Below are 17,812 nucleotides of genomic sequence, written 5' to 3'. Positions count from 1 at the left end.
TTTCTCCAAACTCTTTTGAACAAGCAAAAACATCTTGATGTTCAAGAGGATAGTACATAAGTCAGCCAGAACACCCATGACATGGGCAGCAATATTTTGCAACGAGCATTCCCACAAGATACTCAAAGATCATTTACTTTACTAACATATGAGTTATCTTCAATTGTTTAACAAGGATGAAAAGATCAAAACCTTTCCAAAACCTTCCATTATGGAGTAAGAGATTTTCAAGCCCCTGGGTCTTTTGGGGAAGGAGGAAGCAGCAGCTTAGTGAGTATGTGAAGTTGGTTCTAAAGATGCAACTTTTCCCAGGAAGGAGGCTGGGGGTTTCGGGTTAGTCTGAAAGCAGTCTCTGTATCTGCAAGGACGAGTAGGAGTGAAGGGACCTCTGTTCTGCTGTTTACTTCTGTAGCCCATAGATCACATGAAGTACATTTGTGTATTTATATGGTTCAAAAAATAAGAGAGTAAAAAAAAATTGCTGCTTCTCGGTATGCTTTATTAAATACTCCATACAGGTGTAAGTGTCTCATTAGGGCTGATGTGAGTGAGACAGGGCAGCACGGGGGCTTTCCAGCTCTAATTGATAAGAATATGTTTCAAAGACATTATTTGAATGACTGGTATGCTTAATTATCAGAGTAAAATTCCCTAAAATTTAATTAATTATATTGTTGGCAATAGTACTTATTCCTAGAAATAGACAGATTCACTTGATCCAGAATTGAAAAAAAATTTTTTTAAGGTTTTTTTCCTTTTTGTTCACACTTGGAATGAGTTACTCACCAACATTGATTTCTCCTGCTGTACAGGACCAATGAAATTAAATTAGGATTGTTGAATGCCACCGAGCCTTATTAATCCTTTTACCCTGCGGAATGTGTTTCTGAAATTGGCAGTCTCTGAACGTTGTGCCATACTGAGACTAAATGTGCAGCCAGCCAAAACATTTAAGTGACATACCACAGTGCAAAATGTGTGCATATGTGTTTGTGAGGGAGGTGTTCTGGTGTTGGGAGCTGGCCCTGAGGGGGGACCTTTCACCTGTCTGGATACAGGGAGGCTGCCACTGAGCAAGAATCATTTTCAAACAAAAGGTGAGCCGCTTCCTGGCATTTTGGTGGTAATTTCACATTTGAATAACTTGCCAATGTCCTGCTGAAATGCCAAGAAAACAAGCTACAAAACCACAAATGTGTCCTATCTTTTCCCATTTGATGCATCCCAGCAAAAACAGAACAACATTATCAGAACATATGTAGAGTTTCTAAAAGCCAGCAACAGCTCAATAATAAGCGGGTGTGAAGTCAAAGCATATTGCCCTCTTCCCTTTATGAAAATGGGGCTCGAGTGCTCCCCACCTGTTCTTAATTCAGTTGCCCAGTTCTTTCCGTGCCTGCCTTTCTTAACCGTGTTTGAAGAGATCTATTTCCCCACATAACTTGAAAGATTCAGATCTGGTTTGTAACAGTTTCTCCCTGCTTTGTCATTTTCTGTGGTTTGTCTTCCCTTGTAATTTGTAGACCTCTGCATACCCTTCCATACCCTTCCTTATCCCTCTTCTCTTCCCTTGAGTTTCTTTCCTTCTTGTCTCTCACCTCACTTCAGACCCTCCCTGTCCTCCTTCCTCTTAGTTCTTAGCTCTGTTGATTCTCTCTGATTAGCTCTCTTAGTTGACATTCTTCTTTGCACCTAATCCAGTGGTCAGATGTGAGTCTAAAGGGAATAGGCTGGAAGAGGGCAGATGGGCGGCTGATCATCCCTGATTAGCCCACAAATTGGATGTTCCATTATCTCTAATGTAATTAAGATAAGCTGGGGGTGGCATGGTCAAGAGAAGAGAATTTTAATGTTGGGCCATTTATTTTTATTTGAAGCTCCTTATCACACTAATGATGAATGGAATGACAGTGCTGTTTGTTCAGGTTGTGGGGCTGTTTCTAAATGAGTAGCCTGGCGTACTTCTCATACATATTCTGAGGACTGGAGCCCAGAAAGCTGCCAATTTTCAGAGTACTTCCTGTGTTCCTGAAGCAGTTCTTGGCACACAGGTGGGCAGCTTGATTAACATGGGATGGTTGATTCCCACTGTTATGGCTCTGACCCTTACATGATGCTGGAAGTCTGCCCCTGCCGTCCTCATCAACAGTGTCTCTGAGACAGATTGTGTTCTCTTCAGTTGTCTTTACTGCTTTGCCATCCTTCACCAGCCGGAGGACTTAGCCTTAAAAAATATGCATGTGATGCCCTAGTGTGTTGGGTCAGTGCCACAGCTTAGTCAGCGCTTCACTTGCTTCACTTCCTGTTGCAAATTTGGAAAGCTGTATGGTATGCCAGCTCGCCACCTCTTTATTTCAGCCCACCCTGGTCCACCTGCCGCATAGCTCTCTGTTTTCCCTTACTCCGACAGGTGCAAGGTTGAGGAGGTGGTTGATCGCTAAACAGGAAGAGGTTTAGAAGAAATGTGGTTCAACACGTACAGCATTTCTGGGTAGCCCCTTCCCCTCCCCTCTCCCCCATCTTTCTGTCCAACATCCTTCTCTCTGTTCAAAAAGCATAGCTTTCATGTTTAAGGTCCCTAATGTAGCAAGAGAAAATGATTTTTCTCTAGGTATTTTTTTTTCAATCCAGGCTAACTGGAATGGTCTTTTCTTCCTGACTCTCAGAAGAAAACCAAGTGAAAGTCTATTTTTAAAGTTTTTGATTATCATTTCTTCTGTCTTCAGAGTACATGTTAGGAATACACTGATAGATGGACCAAATCAAATTTGCAGGATGTGCCAACCCTCTTCCTAATCATTTTTGTGGCTGTCTGCTGTCTTTTTCATGTTTTAATAAATACTGATCCATATGCAAACATCACATTTGTAAAAAGAGTATACGATTTTTCGTAGAGTTTCCCAGAGCTCATATATATGGATATTATCAGTATATAAATTATCTTTGTTGCCAGAAATAAAGCAGGCATTACTAATACTCATTCCCTCGGTGCTGCCTAACTGGATGCCAATCTGATTGTAAATGAAATGGCTTTTTGAAAAGTGGGCTCAAGCTTATGGGAAACCTGGTTTGCCAATTAAAGAATCATAGGCTAAGAATGGTTATGATTCAGTATGTCCCTATAAGTTGCTTTAGTCTCCCCCTCAGAGGGTTTTGTTTTAGTTTTCAAGGGTTTTTTTTTTTCTTTTTTTCGGAGGGGGGTTGTTGTTGCTGCTTGTTTTTCCCTTCCTTTCTCCCTCCCTTCTTTTCTGTTTTCCTTCTTTTTTTTTTTTTTTCCCTGAGTGCATTTGCTTTGGCAACCTGCAATGTCACTAGCAAATAGGAGTGAGGTTTGCAAGAGATTTCAAGAGTGACTTTGAGTAGACTCATGCAGACGCTTTAGCCTCTGAGCCACCAGGGAAGCCCAAGTAGACTGATAGGAAACCTAATTGTAGATGGCTCTAGGTGTGTGTGTGTGTGTGTGTGTTTTCTTTACTGATTTGCTTCCTCCTGTGAAAATATTACTGTTTCTTTAAAAAAGATAAGACATTGAGAAAATCTTTTGTTTCTGTCTCATCTTAGAGGCTCATTAAATCTTAAGATACCATTGACTTACAATCCGTCATTATTTTATGTACTGTACAGAAAAAGTACTTTAAAAAACAGTACTTCGATTTAAGCTTTTGACATGCTATCAATCGTAATATGTAGCCTGATTTCAGAGGGTTAAGGTTTTAAGAAGATATTTATCTTAATAAGCACATAAGAAAAAAATTCAGCATTACTGCTCATTAGAGGAAATGCAGATCAAAACCAGGAGTTATCACCTCACACCCATTAGCATGGCTACAATCAAAAAAACCAGAAAATGATATTGGAGAGGATGTAGAGAAATTGGAACTATTGTGCACTGTTGGTGGGAATGAAAAAGTGTAGCCTCATTGAAAACATATGCAGTCGCTCAAAAAATTAAACATAGGATGACCATGTGATCCAGCAATTTCATTTCTGGACATGTATCCCAAAGAATTGAAAGCAGGAACTTGAAGAGATATTTGTACACCCAGTTTCACAAAAGCATGATTCATATTAACCAAAAGTTGGCAGCAACTCACGTGTGCATGGATAGAGGCATGGATAAACAAAATGTGGTGTATATGTACAGTGGAGTATTATTCAGCCTTAACACGGAAGGAGGCTGCATGCACTACAACATAGATGAACCTGAGGCATTATGCTAAGTGAAATAAGCCAGACACAAAAAGACAAATACTGTATGATTGCACTTCTATGAGGTACCTAGATGTGTCAGAATCCTAGAGACAGAAGTAGAATGGTGGTTGCCTGTGTCTGGGAAATGATGGGAATGGAGGTATTGTTTAATGGGTGCAGAATTTGATTTTTACACAATGAGCATTCTGGAGATACATGGTGGTGATGTTTGCACAGCCATATGAATGAACTTAATGCCATTGAACTGCACGGTAAAGTGGTTAAAATCGTAAGCTTTATGGTTAAGTACGTTTTACCACAATTAAAAAACTGGTTTTCATGTGTTAGACTTGATGAAATAGGGCATGTTTGCACACAGCTCTCAGTTCTTTAAGGATAATTTGAAATAGCTTGCCTTTGCTCTGATTATGGAAAGATGGCAGATCTAGCGGGTTTTGAATTTCTGTTGCACATTAAGGGAAACTGTGTTCTTTGTTTTCTCACTCGGGTCCTCTCTCTCTCCTTCTCTCCCCCAGACCTTTGGTATGGCTGAGGAGTACCATCGAGAGTCAATGCTGGTCGAGTGGGAACAAGTGAAGCAGCGAATTCTCCACACCCTGCTGGCATCAGGAGAAGATGCCCTTGACTTTACTCAAGAAAGTGAAGTGAGTTGAATCCAGAAAATAAACCATTATTAAAAATGTGAGGTCAGAAAATGCTTATCTGCTTGACCGCTGGCTGGCCTGGAACAGCTGGTCCCTGTCTTCCTCTGGAAGCCCTTTCTTCATCGCCTTCTAGATGCCCACATTTGCCTGGATTCCTCCAGCATGGCTGGCTGCTTCTGCTCAACCTCTTGTGCTGAATTGTCCTCAAACTCCTGTCCCAGGGCTCCGTCCTTGACGTGTTCCTGATTCTTCATTAATCACTGCCCTGTTGGTCTCTTCTGGGCTTCTGTATTAAATACCTTCTCTGTACTTGAAGACTCAAATTCACATCACCGCTCCAAATCCTCCCAGACTCATTTGTTCTAGTGGCCTTCTTGGCTACTCAGGTGTCTCAGAGCCATCAAGCTTAACATGTTTAGAATTGAGTCGTGGTAGCAACTGCCTCCAACTCCCTCCCCGCTTTTCTCAACAGAGTTTATCATCTTTATAAAGGGCAGTTCCAGTTTTTCACTTGCTGAGATCCAACACCTCAGATTCATTTTTATCCTACCCTTCTCTTACCTAGACTCTCAGACATGGTGACAAATCCACTTAACCCTCCTCTCAGTATATACCCAGAGTTCAACCACTTTTTAAAAAAATTTATTTATTTTAATTGGAGGCTAATTACTTTACAATATTGTGGAGGTTTTTGCCATACATTAACATGAATCAGCCACGGGTATACATATGTCCCCCCTCCCATCCCGAATCCCCCTCCCCAACCACTTCTTACCACCTCTGCTTTTAGCATTTGGGGCCAAGTCAACCAGCATCTCTTGTTCAGATTATTGGACCGATCTCCTAACTAGTTTTTCCATTATCTGTTGCTGTGTAATCAATCAGTCCAAACCATAGTAGCTGAAAACAAGTGTTTAGCTTAGCTGAGTGTTTCTGGTTTGGGATGTCCTGGCCCTGGTGGTCAGGATATTGGCTAAGGCTACACTCCTCGCAGGGCTCAACTCGAAGAGGATCCAGTCCCAGGCTCACTCATGTGCTTCCTGACAAGCCTCAGGTCCTGTCTGGCTCTTGGCTAGGGGTGTGAGTTCCTTGTTGTGTGGGTCTCTTTTGTGCTGCTCACAGCATGGTAGTGTTCCTCTCCTGGGGCAAGAGTGAAGGATCCAAGGAAGAGTTCAAGGGCCCCTGAGAGAAACTACAGTCTTTCCATGACTTAATCTTGAAAGTTATATTCTGTCGCCTCTCTGATCAAAGTAAATTACTAAAATCAGCCTACACTCAAGGAGAGAGGATTAAATGAGAACTTGGATCCCAGGGCGTGGGGATTACTGGGAGCCATCTTAGAGGCTGTCAACCACACTGGTCTCCCTGCTTCTGCCCTCGTGCAGTCTTCTCAGTAGCCAGAGCGATGCTGTTAGCCCAGACTAGATCATGTCAGACCTCTTCTCAGGGTCCTCCAGTGACACTCGTCTTGTTTGGAGTGAAAGCCAGAGTCTTCGCCCTGACTTCCCAATCCATCTCTGACCTGGTCTTGCTGCCTCTCCCAGCTCACATTATTCTGCTCTCCCCATTGCTCTTGCTGCTTCTGCCTTAGATCATCTGGGCTTCCTGTTCCTTGTGCCTAAAAGGCTCTTCCCCAAAATCACTGCATGCCTGTCCTCCTCACTTCCTTCAAATATTACCCAGTGCCATCTCGGTGAGGCCTTCCAGGACCTTTACATCTGAAATCCAAACCAAGCTCTCCCCATTCAACCCTCCCTATATCCCCTTTTTCTTGCTATATTTTTATTTTTAGCACTTCCTCACTTTAAACCACTTAAAATCACTGTGTGTGTGTGTGATGTCTTTATATTGCTTATTGTCTGTTTCTCCCAGAAGAATTTAAGCTCCAGGAAGGTAAGGATTTTTGTTGCTGTATTTACTCATATCACCAATGCCTGGATGAGTGCCTGGAACATATTCGATGCTCCAAAAATATTTGGTAAATAAATCCTTTGGCCTTAGCTAACTTTGTGCCAACCAGAGTATTAGGGATGTGTGATTTTAGAATGGGTATGTTACATGGGGTTTATCTCTTACTTATCCTGGAGATCTTTCCTGAGAGGGATTTTGAGGCTGCATCTTGGGATCAGCAGGAAAGTATGTCTTGCTTGATTAGTGATGTCTGCCCTTGGCCTGTGGGAACTGTGACCATATATTCACCACACCAGTGTTGGGGAGAGGATGACTTTGGGGTTCTAAACCTAGCTTCACCACTGACTAGTTCTGATATGGCATCCAAGTTATTACTTATATATTAAATATTCAAGTTATTTAACCCTGCAAACATTTAGTGTCTTCATTAGTAGAATGGGATTATTGGGAAGATTAGTGATAATGTAAAGCCCCTCTCCCATAATGACTGTCCTTTACTATTGATTAAAAGTTAAGTAATTTCAGGGCACTTCCATGATGCTTTTCAATGAAAGGGGTGCTGGTTCGATCCCTGGTTCCAGAGCTAAGATTCCATGTGTTTCAAGGCCAAAAAAAGCCATTACGTAAAACAGAAGCAGTATTGTAACAAATTCATAAAAGACTTTAAAAATGGTCCACATTAAAAAAAAAAACTCAAAAAGTAGTTTCAGATAGTTTGGATGTGCAAGTTAAAAATTATGTCAAAAAATTATTAAAACTTATAAAAATTATAGCATTAGACATTTCAAGCAATATTACCAGCGCTTCCTCCGAAGTTGTTTTGACTAGCTGACGTTCTTTTCTCATAAGAGATTGGATACCTAAGGCTCAGTGAAACTTGTGCTATGCTAGGTGAGACCGGGGACTGTTGACATTTGGACCATCGTTCTGTTGAGGTCTGGGTCAAAGGTGGGTAGCTTGGCAGTGTCATGCCTGCATGATAACGTTACACATCCTGTGTCTACAGATTTGCTCCTGGTTTAAAATCAAGTTTTTCTATTAAATTAGCCCCCAAATAAATAGATGCTAAAGTCATTTATCTTAGGAAATTACTCATTAAGGACCTTGTTCCACATTTCTTAGACTCAAAGACTTCAGAGAAGAGCAGAGTCTTGGGGAAAAAAAAAAGAGCTAATGTAGAAAATCCTTGGGCAGCCTGATGTTTCTCAATTTCTTATAAGTCTAGGCAGAGAAGTAGAACAGCTCATGGTTTTATAAACTTCATTTTTTAAAACTGTGTTAATAGGTTGTAGTCTGTATTGGGATTTGGAAGTAATTATAAGCTGCTAATGAGATATTCTTTCTTGATTGCTCTTGTCTTAAAAATAGACTAGTCTATTTAGTAGACACTTCTTCCTTGACCTCGAGTCCTCCCTCTTGAAAGGGAGGACTCCCTCTTATATTGATACTTCTGCTGCTCTCTGTGGTGACACCTAGCAGAGTGGATAGCTTTGCTGAAAAAGCTGGCAAATAATGCAGATGGTTCTCTCTTCAGGTTATCCAGGGAATTGCCATTTCTGGAACCCTCGTAGGTTTTATTGTTTGTTGCTGTTTTGAACTTTTCCCCTGAAGTATCACATACATATAGAAAAAAATGCACACATTCTAAGTATATCACTCATGAGTTACCAAAAATGAAACACACCCGGATGAAGAAACCACACTGCCATCCCCCTAGCATCCCCGCCCCTCGTGCTTTTTCATTCACGACCCCTCACCACAACCACCAAGAGAAACACTGTCCTGACTTCTAATGCCATGGACTAATTTTGCCTGTTTTTAAACTCTGTGTAAGTGGAGTCATGCTGTATGTGCGCTTGTGTCTGGCTTCTTTTGCTTAACATTCTGTGTACCATTACATGTAGTTGAAAGCTGTTCATTCTCATGGCCAGATAGTATGACTGCAGTATTTATCCATTCTGATGTGGAGGCACGTTTGAATAGTTTACAGTTCTCAGCTTTTATACCGAGTGCTAGTGAGCGCATTCTCGGACCTGTCGGTGAACGTACATGTGCACACGCGTGGGGCACATGTGAGAGGGCGTTGCTGGCACACAGAGTGCACGTGTTCAGCCTCAGCGGATGCTGCCCAGCGGTTTTCCAGAATGGTGTCTCACGGTCCCTCCCACCAGCACTGTGAGAATTCTTTGTTCCTTATCTTTGCCACACTTGGTATTTTTTGCCTTTTTCAGTTCAACCATTCTGGTGGATGTGTGGAAGAACCATGTGATTTTCCCATATAATTTTCTTCCAAAAGATGGAAAGGTGGTATTAGCTCCACTTGGGCAGGCACTTTCTCTGCCCTCTCTGTAGGAAACCACAGAGGCAGGCTTTGGAATTCAGCAGGTCTGAGTTCCCGGGCCTCCCCTGGGAACCACATTGTTCTCATCCTTGTTGTAAAAGGCCTCTCTTGAAGAATGGTTGGAAGGAACATAGTGCGTGTGTAAGGTACCTGGCCCAGGGCCTGCATAGAGCGCACGCTTAGCACATCCCAGCAGTGTTCATGGTGGTGGTTGGTATTTGGTAAGCTACCCAGGTGGGACTAGTGGTAAAGACCTGCCTGCCAATGCAGGAGACTTAAGAGACATGGGTTCAGTTCCTGGGTTAGGAAGATCCCCTGGAGAGAGGGCATGGCAACCCACTCCAGTATTCTTGCCTGGAGAATCCCATGGACAGAGGAGCCTGGTGCACCACAGTCCATGGGGTTGCAGAGTCGGACACGACTCAAGCGACTTAGCACATATCCATGCACACATTGTTAAGTTTATTTTTATTATTCTAAAATGAATCTGTCCCTTTTTAACTGTCCCTTGATTTATGAAGTGTTTCTGAGAATGACAGATATCTCATAAGTACAGGAAATAATTAAAGTATGACTAGCCATCTAAACCATTCTTTTCTGGGTACTTTATTTTGAAGAATAAGATTGTTGGAATCTAGAGAGTCATTAGCTAAGAAGAGGCTTCCAGTCTTTTGGAGCTGACCTTACATTGCAGGAAAATGTCCAAATTTGGCTAATTTAATTTAATATGAAAAGAGGCTTGAGGCTTTTTTTAATTTTTTAAACAAAAATGAACTAGGAGATGGTGATTCCTAAAACATTTTTCCCTCAAGCCTTCTGATAACAGAAGAGCAGCAACACATTAGTAATATCTGTTCCTGGCAAGTTTTAATAAGGAAAATCATGCTTCAATAGCAAAATTCAATTTGGGAAATTAATTTCTTTAGAATATCATTGAAGAAAAAGATATAATTTTTAAAGGAAGTAGGAATTGAAAGATTGTTAATAATGTTCCAAGTTTTGGTTTCAGTAAAAATGATAGGCTTTAAAGCAAGAAAGAGACTCCTGGCTAAGAACCCCCATGCCCCAGACCTTTCGTTTGGCCTGTGGGGAAGAACACCCCCAGTCTGTGCTGCTTGCGTGACAGCACGCAGGCTGGGAGCAGTGTTGAGAATCCTTGATATGTCTCAGCCAACATTTAAAACAGTATTTAAAAGTTAGTTTTTATCTAGCCTCAGTGTGTCATGGCTGTATTGGTGTTAGACATAGTCAGTGGTTAGTGCTTTATTGTATTACATGGGAAATGACTCAGCTTCTCAAGCAGGAGCCTTGATAAAGCTGCTGTAGCTTAATCGTTACTGATAATGAATGGTATATGTTGAATGTAGTCTCTAATTTAGATAACTGACTTAATACCATCAGCTCCCAGCTACACATCTTTTCTATATTTTAGCATCTCTGAAATCAAGATGTGTCCTAAATCAATGGTATAGTTTAATTGTCAGCATTTTTCTTTCTTGCTGCTGCTGCTAAGTCACTTCAGTCGTGTCCAACTCTGTGCGACCCCATAGACAGCAGCCCACCAGGCTCCCCCGTCCCTGGGATTCTCCAGGCAAGAACACTGGAGTGGCTTGCCATTTCCTTCTCTAGTGCATGAAAGTGAGAAGTGAAAGTGAAGTCGCTCAGTCGTGTCCGACTCTTTGGGACCCCATGGACTACAGCCTACCAGGCTCCTCTGCCCATGGGATTTTCCAGGCAAGAGTTCTTTCTTAGTACATAAACATGATATCTTATAATAGATAGTTAGATTTGGTGGAATACAGCAAAAATATTGACTGTCAATGTTTGAATTTAAAAACCCCAAACTAGATGATTCCAAGCTGTATTGTATGGCTCCCTGGTAGTTTCCCAAAGGGCTGGTTTTGTTCCACATACTGGAATTTGAATAGAATTTCAAGTATGGAAAGTGCTCTGCTGCTCTTTAAAAAAGAAGTTTAAAGAACCAACTCATTTTAATATCAAGCCGTATCACACGTGCACATCTTCTTGCACAGCGTTCCAATGGTTCAATGTCCTTGTAAAAATTCAGCCGCTCTCCTCCACCCCAAACACAACATAACCTCTGATATTCTGTCCTTTCATTCCCTCTTACGTCTTTATGTGCACGTTTATACATATATGTCCATCCAATCAGTTTATTATCTTCTCCATAGATGGCAGCATTTTATATAATAGGTACTACAACTTAGCATTATGTTTTGTTTTTTAACTTATTTTGGAGCTTTTTCTTGGTTAGTATGTGTAGGTGCCTGCCATTTTTTAGTGGCTGTAATGAATTTCATTGTATAAATGACCCAAGTGTTCCTCCCATTTTATCCATGAAGAGCTTTGCCCCAGAGAAGTTCGATGTCATTACCCAAAGTCACACAGTTGGGTTGCATTTAGAACCTGGGTCTTCTGGTCCCCAGTTGGTGTTTTTGTCCTAGTAGTACTGAGCTTCTATGTACAGAGTTTATAGCCAACTACTGTACATTAATTACTTTGGTTCTGTTTTGTTTATGTAAAGCCAAAACCTTCCACTTGGAAGTTAAAAACTCTCCTCCTTCAATAGTATCATCACGTTTTCTTTTTACTCTGTACTTATTTTGCTAAAAGTGAGTGCTAGTTACGTTCCTTTTTTTCTGTCTAGAATGTTCCCTCCTTGGAAAAAGAGGTTTATTTATCCCTGGATAGGTTATGTACAAAAATAGCTTCTTGATAAAAGCTTACAGTTAACCCCCTGCCACTCCAACCATATCCTCCCAGTTCTGGAATGCGCTCTTAGAAAATTGGTCTTTTATCGTATGACATCCCTTATATGTGGAACCTAAAAAGAAATGATACAAATGAACTCATTTACAAATCAGACTCAGAGTCTTAGAAAACAACTTATGGTTGCCAGAGGAGGGATAATGGGGGGAAGAGATAGGGAGTTTGGGATCAACATGTACACACTGCTTTATTTAGAATGGATAACCAGCAAGGATCTACTGTGTAGCACATGGAACTCTGCCCCATGTCATGCGGCAACCTGGATGGGAGGGGGGGTTTGGGGGAGAATGGATACTTGTATGTGTATAGCTGAGTCCCTTCACTGTTCACCTGAAAATACCACAGCATTGTAAATCAGCTATTCCCCAATACAAAATAAAGTTTAAAGTCTGATTTTAAAAAAGAAAAGAAAATGACTGTTTTGGGAACACCATGTACGCTGAGAAAACCCTTCTCATGTCTGTGCTCCCAGAGATGCTATTTCTCCGCAGTGTCTCCAGACTCCTAGGTGAACCCTTTGCTGTCGTCCTGGCCCTGCCCTCCCATCTTCCCCGCTTTCCTGGTCTCTAACTCCATGCTCCTGGTATCCCCACTGTGATCCAGTCAGACAAACCTGAAAAGTTTGAAATGTTTCCCCACACAGCCACCGGACTCCACTTTGCCAGCCCTCCAGCAACCCCTGGCTTTGAGATTCCTGTGAATGTTTGCTGGTTCCTCTCCTCAGGCACGTGCGTGTCCACATCCTGTTGGTGGATAATTGACTTTGTGTGTGGTGAAATAGAGGCTCCGCCAAGGGCAAATGAAGGAAAGCTATGTTTGAAAACAAGCATATTAAGCAAAATTCATTTAAATGGAAATTTGCGGGCTGAAAACCAACTACTTTTTAAGTGGATAATTTTTAGAATTAGGTTTCTAGTAGTACCGGAAAATATTTCTCAAGCCTGTTTATGTATATTTAGCTGAAACAGTTATGTCCTTGCAGAAGTATTTAGTGCCGTTTCTCCCTTTCATCCCTGTTTATTCCCCCCAGTTAGGTCACTGGAATTAACAACCTTAGTGCTCTGTTCTTTCAAAGACTTGGGGATCATCAGCTTTCAGAGAGTTAGTTCTGTTCCAGAAAGATGACTGTGTTATAGAACAGTCTTTGTCACAGTGTTGCTGGCAACACTCAGAAGTAGAAAATGAGCTAGTGGGAGTTCTGTTCATACAAGGAACACATGCTCATTGTAGAAAAATGAGATGAGAATTTCCAGCCAGCAGAAAGTACAATATTGTAGGTTATGTTTCTGTAGTGTCCATATCTATCCGTTGTTCAGTGTTGGGTTTATTCCCAGGTTCCTTGTGGTTTACTTTTTATTTAATGTGATAGCCGTTAGCATTTACTGGTCAGATGTTGGACAGTGAGTTCTTTCTACTTGTTCCTACTTACTCCTTGTGAAGTAGGTAATGTTTTCTTCCCATTTAATCTTTTCATCTATAACGTAAATATCATTGCTTCCCCTGTGTCATTGCTACAGCTAAAGAAGCCCAGGCCCCAAAGAATCAGTGTACTCAGTCAAGATCACGTAGCTAGTGAGCAGTGGGGCCAGGCTTTCTAAACCACTGCTGACGTGTTCTTCAGTGGCCATCCTTGGACAGTTGCCCCGGACTACCCTGGCAGGCAGCGTGGCCCCAGACTGTGGATGCACACCATGGCTTTGCTACTTCTTACTGGCATGTCCTCGGGCAAGTTGCTTTCTGTGCTCTTAGGTATCTTTCTCTGTAAAACTGACATCGTAAAAGTATGTCTTTCATAGGGTTGTGGAGTTAATACACGAAAATTAAGACTGCTTGGTGTATAGGAGTTGCTCAGAAAGTGTGGCTGTTGTCACTGTAACCTGATGGTTTTCAGTCATTTCAGATAGGAATGCATTCTGCTGTGAATAACTGAAAACTTGAGTTATTGTAGCTTGAAGAAGAATTTATTTTTCTCACCTAACAAGTCTGCAGGTGTGGAAAGAGTGGGCCTTAATTCACTTGCTCTGTGGTGCCATCAGAGACACGTCTTTGTCTCTGTACACCAACATTTTTTAGCACAGCTCCTTCAGGCTCACAAGATGATTGCCACTGCTTTAGGCATGCTGTTTGCGTTCAGGTTAGAATGCTAAAGGCCATGCCAGGCTCTTTTTCCCCTCTGTCAGGAAAAGCAGAAGCTACACTTTGCCTGAATGTACTGCCAGGCTGTGCTTCCACTTCACTGGCCAGAACCAGGGTGGTGCATGGCCACTCCCAGCTGCAGTGGAGGCTGGAAAGGGTAGTGTGTAGGGTTTAGCTCATGAGGACCTATTGTCAGATTTTCAGAAAATTTACTATCTAGTTGATATCACTTGGAATAGCTTGAATTCTGCCAGCATGGGAGTATCTACACTAAAGAAACCAGCAAATGCTACAAATTAAGTCCCCTTCCCCAAGCCAGTTGTTAAACATTTACCAACACACAATTAGATATGTTATATCTAAAATGCCATATGCCAGAGGGGGAAGTGGCAGCGACTAGAGGTAAGAGGTAGGGATGTGAAATGTTCATTGAGTCAGCCAAGCGGCAGCATTTACTCAGCTTACCATCTGATAGGGAGAATTCGAGGCCACCATATGCAAGAGTTTCTTAGTCTTTTTTTAGAAAGAGCAAAGTTAACCTTTAGCTAAGTTTCGTCCCTACTGTAAATAAATATGGATCAAAATTAGGTGTGTTCTGCTAGGTGTTAGTTATATTCTTAAATTTCCAATATACTGGTTTTTGCTGTACTGTAGTGAGAACAAATTCAATATTTTGAATAGTAAGCCATTTATAGCTCCTTTAATCCTAGTGACTGCAGAAAATCTGAGCTGGGAGGACTTCTCGAGACTGTCTAGGACAGCCCCTTCATTGGTTTCTCAGATGAGAAACTGAGGCTCCAAAGGAATGTGCTTGGCCCTGGACCCCAAAACCAGGGAGTGGAGTGGTCCTCCTGGAACCCAGGTGTCCATTCCAGAAGCTGAAGCTTTACATCCTGCCTTTCTGCCTCCTGGCCCTCCTTCCTCCCTGTCCTACCCCAGCGTATGCTCACACTGGTAACCTTCTGCCAGCCTAGGTGGTGCTGGGAGGTTTTGCTGCTATCTTCCATCTGCTCCCACAAAGCCTACTTTAAAACTGCTTTGTTTTAGATTTTAGAGAATAGAGCATTGATTTTTTTTTTTTTTTTAATGAGAGAAGAATTTGATCTCTGCTGCAGTACAGTACAAACTAATTTGGAAGTTTAAGAATATGCCTGATGTACCTAATTGGAGCATATCTATTTTTGATCCATTTTTGTTTACAGTAGGGAATAAACTTAGCTAAAGATTAACTTTAATCTTTCTCTAAAAAGACTAATAAACCTTCCCATGTGTTGGTGTCTGACTTTCCCCATCAGAAGCTCTTTGTGGGCAGCCTCTGTGGGCTGTCTTCCTGTCATCCCTGTGGGGATGGGTGCGTTCATGCTGTGCATGTGGCAGGCAGACACTTAACAGATGTTTACTGAATGAATGAATAGATAAATAAATGACTCAACTTAGACTGACTTTGTATCTTCAGATGCAGAAAGTTCATCAGTAGCTGTTGCCTTAGTGTGGACTCTAGATAGGAAATGTCTGAACCTCAGTATTGTGACCCTATAATCTCCATTTCCTCAGCTGTTTAATATGATTGATGGAAACAGGAGACCCACATACACCGCAGCCTCACTGGTATAAAGACATGGACGAGAAAGATGAGGTGAAGTGGGAGCTTGGGATTGAAACCAAATGTTTCAAAGACAGAAACAGTTATTGAGATGTCTCTGCAGCTTCGTCAGCCTCCTGTTATTGAGTTCATTGGGTCCTGTGCCTGCTCCCTTATATGTTCATGATAAGAGAGTCTCCTTCTATTGAAACCCCCAAAATCACTGTTTTCAGGAAGTCTGACTAGGAAACAGACTCCTCACAGCTCCGTTAAAGACAAACAGATGTTTATGATTTTTTTTTCCTTTGCATGATTGAATGCTGTTCTGAACAAATTCTGAATGTGTATTTCTCTGCAGCCAAGTTACATCAGTGATGCAGGACCCCCTGGTCGAAGCTCTCTAGACAGCATCGAAATGGCCTACGCCCGGCAGGTAAGCATGTTCTCAAGGAAGATCAAATCCAGGAAAATCTTCCGTGAGCCCTCTGGAGAGTAAAAGAGAACACAGACTTCATGTGAAAGTCAGACCCTAAAAGCAAGTTGGGTTTTCATTCAGAGGACTTGTTAATATTTTACTATCTAGGTCCCTGGAGAAGTCTATGAAATTGGGTAATAGAATGACTCAGGTTTGATTTAGGGAAATTGAAATCTGCCTTACACACTGACCAAGCCATCTCATTTTGCATTTGGCAACAGTCCATGTACAGTAAAGCTCTGAGTAATTGCACTGCTGAGTAAATGGAGTTCTATATTAACTGATCACCTGGTTGGCAAATGGTATTATCAGAAACCCTGCTCCCTCCCTTGTTGTAGAAAGAAATTTTCTAAATATTTTTCTGCCTGGGTAAGCATAATGGTACCCACCATTACTGGATATTACTGTCCTGGAGAAGCTCGTAGTATTTGGGGTGTTGTGATTCTGGTTGTGTATCATGACCGTGCGATAGTGTAAATATAGATTGAGACACTTTGTTAAAGCACAGGGTGTAAAAACTACACGAAACTGCTCTCAAGACAGTACATACCTGGAATTGACCTTTTGAGTGAAGCTGTACCAGCCTTGTGTACTTTATTCTGGTTTGCTGATTTCCCGCACAAAGTATCATGAAGGAGAAACAGTCTTAAAAAAAAAAAAAAAAAAGAAACAGTCTTGTTTCTTGAATTGCAGGTGGTGGGCTTCCACCCCCTTTAATTGTCCTGCACCAGAAGTCATCAAGGAACATCTGTTCATTTGTGACCAACTTCCACAGTGCTATGAGGGGAGAATATGTTGGTGCCACTGTGGCCCTCCACCCACCCGACCTGAGACTCGGTGGAAGAAGGAAGTGGGTAATGCTGAGGGCCACAGTGGCACCAACATATTCTCCCCTCATAGCACTGTGCAAGTTGTGTCAGCTTTGCACACACAAGTCCACCTTCTTCCAACTCCCTCATGTTTTACTAATATTTATTCTCCAATTTTTAGATCTCCCACACTCCATCTACATTTTTTAAAATTTCACTTTGATTATATGACTGACTATCATTGTCATAGACATCTCCAGAATTCAGGCCTAATGAAATTACAGGCTTCTGAGGAGAGAAACCATGGGTCTTCTGTGTCTGTGAAGACTAAAGCTTTATAAGACTAAGGTTTTCTAGCACTCAGGACTCCGTAATGTCATGTCTGTTTACATGGCAGTCCCCGCAGTGGAGAGAGAACCTTTATATCCCATGCTGAACACAGTACCCAAGGGAAGGCCCCTCAGAAATGCTCGTCGAGTGAATAAACACCTTGTCTTTATAATGCTCCAGAGGCTACGTGCTGCTCTCCCCCATTGAGAGCAGAGGGCAGGGTTCGACAGGGTCCTGTTTTGTCTAAAATCACTACCTAGTTCAGTCCTCAGCAGAGTAGGATTTCAGAATGCAAAGAGTAGAACTTACTAGTTTTCACCAGCACTGTGTTGGTTCTTTAGAAACAAAGTCCAGAGTAATATTGGCTTTTCCATTCCTTAAACATCACATAGTTCCTTTTTCTTGAGAAAATTTTACTAAGGAGCCTAGATTCTCGATGAGAGAAATGGGTACTGCAAATGGGCAGAAGTGCTCTTCTAACACATGTGGAGGGCTGCAGCCTGGGCTGGGGCCATTCTGTCCTGTTGTCAGAAAGGTGACCAGACTCTGCTCAGATTCCTAGGAAACAGCAGCTAGAGACCT

The 17,812-nt window shown here is 41.9% G+C and overlaps 1 protein-coding gene across 4 annotated transcripts in view; it reads left to right on the top strand.

The window, feature by feature from the left end:
* NUP93 (nucleoporin 93kDa) overlaps nucleotides 1-17,812 on the top strand; it is a 103,337-nt gene that overhangs the window by 66,115 nt on the left and 19,410 nt on the right. For all 4 annotated transcript variants that reach the window (XM_010861908.1, XM_010861910.1, XM_010861909.1 and 1 more), the window contains 2 exons: nucleotides 4,728-4,856; nucleotides 15,975-16,049. In XM_010861908.1, the coding sequence (XP_010860210.1) occupies nucleotides 4,728-4,856; nucleotides 15,975-16,049 (204 nt within the window). The remainder of the gene's footprint in view (nucleotides 1-4,727; nucleotides 4,857-15,974; nucleotides 16,050-17,812) is intronic.

The sequence above is a fragment of the Bison bison genome, unplaced genomic scaffold (assembly GCF_000754665.1).
Source record: "Bison bison bison isolate TAMUID 2011002044 unplaced genomic scaffold, Bison_UMD1.0 scf7180017864473, whole genome shotgun sequence".
Lineage (NCBI taxonomy): Eukaryota > Metazoa > Chordata > Mammalia > Artiodactyla > Bovidae > Bison > Bison bison.
Note: the sequence above shows the minus strand (reverse complement) of the source record. Positions and strands in the feature narration are given on the sequence as shown.